General features: G+C 46.4%; 1 protein-coding gene across 1 annotated transcript in view; it reads left to right on the top strand.

The window, feature by feature from the left end:
- Positions 1-6,418, top strand: part of LOC104496951 (centrosome-associated protein CEP250-like) — a gene marked incomplete at its 3' end in the record, with an annotated part of 32,475 nt that overhangs the window by 1,842 nt on the left and 24,215 nt on the right. The window contains 6 exon segments of the mRNA XM_010140146.1: positions 492-657; positions 1,379-1,485; positions 3,479-3,706; positions 4,278-4,374; positions 4,858-4,956; positions 6,001-6,162. Coding sequence (XP_010138448.1) covers positions 492-657; positions 1,379-1,485; positions 3,479-3,706; positions 4,278-4,374; positions 4,858-4,956; positions 6,001-6,162 — 859 coding nt within the window.

Genomic DNA, 6,418 nt, shown 5'->3' with positions numbered 1-6,418 from the left:
CCCTACACGTAAGACGCTGCCTTTGTGTTGTGCAGTTTATTGTAAGACCCCCCACAAGGTGGGGTCTTACACAGCGTGTAGGACAAGGACAGGGGAGAGGCTTAACAAGAAGGGCAGGGCAGTGGTGGGTACAACATTGCAAGGGAAAAGGACGTGGGAACTTGGAGAGTAGAGGAAGAGAGGTGGTCAGAACAACGATGTGGAAAGATGATTTATCCAGTGATCCGACAGCACAAAGGGGAGGCAAGACGTTCACTGAGCATCATCAAAGTTGGAGAGAAAGGTGGAACTGAAACTGTAGATGGAAAATGAAGGCTCAAAGCAAGGAGAAGCAAATGAGTTTGCCGTCAGAGAGATCTTAGTCCTAGAAAGCACTGTTACTGTCTCAGTTTGACAACAAAGCCGGTGTTGAAGGAGTTGGAAAATCTTGACAGCGCTGCTTGTGGATAGCAGCTGTTCAGCGACGTCCTTGCTGTTTCTCCCTTTCCCAGGTGTGAGAATCTGGCAGAAGTGAACTCTCTCTTGCGGGAGCACCTAGGTAAAGCAAATGAGGTTAATTCAGCCCTCAAAGAAGATGTTGGAAAACTGACGGCAGATTGGATGAGGGCCCGGGAGGAGCTGGAATTGAAGGAGAGTGAATGGTGCAATGAGCGTGAGGTAAGGCTGGGCTGCGGGAATTTCAGGCATGATGCCGGAGTGGAATGAGAATGTGTTTTATTTCTGGCATAGAGAACTGCTGTGTGAAGGTTGTGGCTACAAGGAGGAGGTTTTGGTTTTGACTGGCAGAAGACAAGGGTGTGAGATGGAGGAGTGTCAGCAAATTGTGGTGGTGGAAGATGCCCACCGCTGTGAGCGTGCTGCTCGGTCTTAAAGGCAAAGGCCTGCTGATACTGGATGCTGTAGGGCAGTCGCACATGAACGCTGGTGTTTTTAGTAGTTGGTAAATCTCTGTCCACAGCAGTGGTGACCAGAGAGGTCTGTGTGTTTTCAGATTCAGAGTAGCCATCAGAAGAACGGACAGACCTCCCTTACCACCAGCCTGCTGTAAGCAAATCTGACCCCGGTCCTGGAGGGGCTTGTTTTTGCCTTCCTCCACCAAGACTGTTAAACACCTGTGCAAGGCAAGATGATGAATCATGATCAGTTTGCTTTGCTGATATTCACTTCTTCAGGAGAAGTGTGGATGTTCCCTTCTTGGAAGTCAGCTGGCAGGTCTGCTGAGGAGGCTACTGTGGTGCCTCTTCGGTCCTTGAGGGACCTGTTGGAATTGCTATTGAAGGAGACCTGGTGATGGTGGTTGTACCAGCTCTTGTCCAAACGACGTGTTCAGTGACAGCGAAGGCTGAATTGGCATTTCTTTTTGTCTTTGCATGTTTAGCTTTATGACAGCTACGTAAGGGGTGAACATAACCGTCTACTCAGCCTGTGGTGTCAGGTAGTAACCTTCCGCCGTCATTTCCTGGAGATGAAGACTGCCACTGACCGGTGAGTAGAAGTCAAGGCTTGATCTCCTGCAGAAAAAGCTTCCCTTCCAGGCTGCGTTTTGAGCCTTGTTTCCAGTTTAGTTGTGACTTAGAGGTGATTTCTCCTTTTGCAGTCTGAAGCGATGCCATTAAAGGATGCTTTAGTCTCGTTTCAGAATAATTTTGTTTGATGCTGGTTTTCAGATAAAACCAAGGGGCTTGGGCTATGAGCCATGCAGAGACCCTGAACAGAGGAACGTTACTATGGGGATGACTGGGCATGTTAACACAGCCATGGGCATATGTGGGCACGTTGGAGAAATCTCACTACAGCTATGCGTGCAGTGTGTAAGCAGTCCCGTTTACACAGTGATTAAAATCTGCCTCACTGAGTTTCTTTTCCCACTGCTGTTGATCATTCAGGAATATATATTTTTTTCTTCTCATTACCAGATACATTTATTCTGGTCAGTTTGCATCCACTTACTCCCGTACCAACATTGCTGAGAGAAAGACTAGCTTCTCTAGCTAGTCTAGCTTCTCTAGCTAGTCTAGCTTCTCTAGCTAGTCTAGCTTCTCTAGCTTCTTACTGCTTTTATCCAATTTGTTTTCCTTGTTTTGATACCTCCTTTTTATGATTGTTTTTTTCATTTTGGGCTCTCTGAGGTTCTTCTCTCACAGTTGCCTTCTACACAAACAAAAATCGCATAGCCTTGATAGTACATTCTTGTGGTGTTAGCAGCCCTTTCAGACTCTGGGTTACTGTCAGCCATTTACCTTATTTGATTATAAGCCTTCTGTAATATGTAAAGTATTCCTGACCTACTATTTAAACTTTGTGGGGTTTGTGGTTTTATACATTCTAGGCTTATTCTTGCACCACCTTCCTGAAATATTTATTATATAGATATTGCCATGAGCCTCTTAGCAATCCAAGTGTTGATAGTAATTGGTTGCTTAAGGCTGGTCCTGTAGGTGTAAGCTGGGGACCTTGGTAAAATTCCTTACCTCTCTTAATAATAATTCGAGTATGTTAGTAAGGTAGAGCAGGAGCAACAATTAATAAAATTAGAGGACCTCGAAGCCTTCTGGCTGTGCCATGCATTTCTTCTTATCTCTGTGGAGAAAACAGACTCATTCCTCAACTATCCAGTAGACTCATGGCTCAACTGCCGAGATGTGCTTCCCCCTGCAGTGCTATAGGTGAGGGGAGGAGTGGCTGGAAAGCTTCCTGGGGGGAAAGGACCTGGGGGTGCTGGTCGACAGCCGATTGGACATGAGCCAGCAGCGTGCCCAGGTGGCCAAGCAGGCCAATGGCATCTTGGCTTGTACCAGCATTGGCGTGGCCAGCAGGAGTAGGGCAGGCACTGGTGAGGCCACATCTTGAGTCCTGTGTGCAGTTTTGGGCCCCTCACTTCAAGAAGGACATTGAGGTGCTGGACCATGTCCAGAGAAGAGCAACAAAGCTGATGAAGGGTCTGGAGCTCAAGTCTTAGGAGTGTCCAAGGGACCTTTAGTCTGGAGGAAAGGAGGCTGAGGAGCCTTATGACTCTCAACAGCTCCCTGACAGGAGTCAGGGTTGGTGCAGGTTGGTCTCTTCTCCCAAGTAACAAGTGATAGAGTGCAGGGAAACGGCCTCAAGCCGAACCAGGGGAGATTTATTTTGGATGTTAGGAAGAATTTCTTTGCGGGAGGAGTTGTGAAGCATGGGAACAGGCTCCCAGGGAGGTGGTGGAGTCCCCATCCCTGGAGATATTTAAAAGACGTGTGGATGCGGTGCTGAGGGACATGGTTTAGTGGTGACCTGGCGGTGCAGGGGGAACGTTGGCCTCAGTGATCATAAAGACCTCTGCCAACCCTTCAGTGTCCAAATCCCGAAGTGTCAGATGAATGATTTGTCCCCACAAAGATACTGTCCTTCCTGCCAGTTTTTACTGTTGCACAGTTACGTGCTTCAGAAGTCAGACAGCTCATCAAGATAACAATGTGAACATTATCTCTTCATTCCTCTTCAGAGATTTGTCAGAGCTGAAGGCAGAGCAGATGAGGCTTTCTGGATCTATACTTGTAAGCTGCTCCCGCCTAAACTCCAGTGTACAGCTCAGGGAGTCTGTCGCTCTGGGTAGGTCTGTCCTGAATGATCAGGCACAGCGGCAAGCGGAACAGGAAATAAGCCAGAAGACGTGGGAAGTGATGTGCTTAAAGGTCCAGGAGGACCTGGAGAAGAAGAAACTCCAAGACAGGTGAATGTGTTTTAAACCATGCTGTTACCAAATGATCTTTTGTGGCTGCTTCCTGGATTCACGGATGGGCTGCTTTCGCATTTAGAACGCACCCATTGTGCACAGCCTCAGCTCTGTCCCTAGTCAAACTACTGCCTTCAGCAGAAGAGACAGGGTGTGAATCTGACTGACAGAAGCTCTTTTGAATACGACAAGATTGGAAAAGGGCTTGCTTGTTACAGTGTTTTTCCTATTAACTGATTCTTGGTGAGAAATGGAGAGCTCTTTCTTGTACAGCCCTTTTTTCTACCCAGGGCTGTGCTAAAAGAGTTGGGAGGAATTTGCACAGAACCATCACATGCAATGCAGCACCTCTGTACTGACGATTCCTTGCCAGACTGAGTGCTGTAGGCCTTGGGGCTAAAAGTGCCGTTTTGCAACATCAAGCATGTTAACCTGCAGAGGTGAATGCTGTCTTTGCTGTATTTTCTGGGTTGAACTTTCTCTCCTGTGCTTCGTGGAGCTGCTTAGCTCTTTAACAGGTGATGGTGTGCAATGCTTTTGGAATGGCATGTGGACCTTCTCTTCTTAGGGTAATGGAGCTCTCAGCCTTGCTTGCACAGTCTCAGAAGCAGCATGAGGAGAAGGAGAAGACCATGAAAGCACTTAATGACACTGTGGAGATTCTAGTATGTTTTACCTTTATCTGGGAGATAGCCCAGTGTTTGCTCTCCAGCTTTAGCACAAGGAGGTGTAGCTTCCTCAAGAGAACAAGTGGTAAAGATCCTACCTGTATGGTAACATCAGACATACTGCCAAAACAGTCCTTTCGTGTTCGGCATGTGTGGAGTCAGTCCAGCTTCAGGCAGCGGCAGGGGAGCTGCAGACAATTCAGATGTCTTTCTCAGGGAGATTGCACCAATACTGCTCTACCTGTGACTTTAAGTCTCTAGGAAGTTCCTTGGAATTGACAGCTTCATAGCAGTCTATGAAAATGGCTATTGGTCTTTCTCTTCTTAATTTTAGCAAAGAAGAAATGGAATAGGTATGGGAAAGAATATACTGGAATCACTAGGGCTGAGGCTTATTGGCAGGAGAATGCTACTGAGGATGGGAATGCTACAGAGGGGAGCAGCTCTGCCCTGCCCACTGTTTCCTCATTCTGTTCTCAGGAAGCAAGTCGGTTAGAGAAAGAATATGAAGCTTCATTGTCTAAAAGTACCAGAGAAGAGAATCTTTCCCTCCGAAAGCTGATAAAAGATATAACTGAGGTGAGTACAGAGTTGCACGTGCCTGTCAATTTGATTTAAAAGGACTTGAGGAAGGCAACAGACTAGCCCAGGGACTAGATAGATATATGTTATATACTGTCCATGCTACTGGCTGTTCAATTTTTATTCCATTTTTTGACATAAAACCTGTTATAACTTCTGAGTTGGCTGTCCTGTGACACTTCACCTGAGTCTCTAGAAGTTTCAGTACCTTTGCCTTCGCTGTCCCACTAAGGTCCCTCTTGGAGTGTGCTTCCTGAGTTGACAATGTGTATTCTACTACTGCTAGGTGTATTCTACTATTACTATGTGTCATAGTTGGCTATTTGTATCCCAGTGTTGCTTGGAGGCTTCTCCCACCCCCCTTGAGCAATGACTCTGTTGTTCTTCACGTTTTTATAAAAGGTCACCGACTCAGTTCATGCATTGGTCGACTGCTCCTTCACTCTGCATTCACTGATCATTATTATCTCCTCAGAACTGCAACTGGTCTAAGTCTTTAGGGGTAACTTTAACTTACTCCTAAAATTCACTTATGGAGCGGAGTTTAATCATCAGATCTTTTACACAGCCTCTCACAAAGTCAGTTCTTTCCCCTTACGTAGTAATTTGCAGCCTCTTGTGCTACTGCTTCGAGTAATTATAAACATTAGATTTTTCATTGCTGTTTCCTAGTATTCATCAGCTTCCTACTTCCTTGGGCAGCGTTAATGTTTTCTTTCAGTGCTTTTTCCAGTGTTGATCTGGTCCTCAATTATGTGGCTCTAAGAAGCTGAAGAAGACCAGAGTCATTCCTGAGAGCTTCAAGAAACTGAGCGTTTGGGCAGCCTCCAGCCACTTCACACTTGTTTCTTCTCATTTTTAGTAACTGTGTTCAGAAATCCCTGAAGTACCTGTGGCCACAGGGCCAAACTTCTTTGGTGACAAAGAAATGAGAGAACTGAGTTTTATTGACTCTAGGATGAAGTGGGGGGGAAAAGGAGAAATAAATAAAGAAAACCAAGCAGAATTAGCAAAGAGTAACAGCTTGATATGGGCTTTCAGGTGGTGTTAGATGACAGTGACAGCACAGTCAGAAGTGTCTGCACTGACGCTTCCCAGCATGCAGAGTCTTGCAACATCCTCTCTTGTGGGAGTTCTGTGGATGCAGAGCACACCTTCGTATTGATTCAGGAAGCACTGGCGAGGAAGCGAGGAGCAACACAGGTGAGAATTTCTGCCTGTCTTCACCACTGGCCACAGGCTTGAAACCTTTCTGTTTACTTAGCCAGTTTCTTTCTAGCCTTCTCACTCTTGGTACCCCATTGCCTAGCCAGTCTCACCAGCACTGTTTTCTGCTGCTTTTTTGTCCTTGATCTCCACCCTCTCATCACAGTTTTTGCCTTCAGGTGAGCTGTCTTTCTGCTTGCTTCTTCTCCCAGCCATCTGGAGCCATATTCCCTGCTCATTATTGCTTGGTTTT

This window comes from Buceros rhinoceros, unplaced genomic scaffold (genome assembly GCF_000710305.1).
Source record: "Buceros rhinoceros silvestris isolate BGI_N320 unplaced genomic scaffold, ASM71030v1 scaffold8727, whole genome shotgun sequence".
In the NCBI taxonomy this organism is placed as follows: Eukaryota; Metazoa; Chordata; class Aves; order Bucerotiformes; family Bucerotidae; genus Buceros; species Buceros rhinoceros.
The sequence above is the reverse complement of the archived record's forward strand: the minus strand, read 5'-3'. Positions and strand labels throughout refer to the sequence as shown.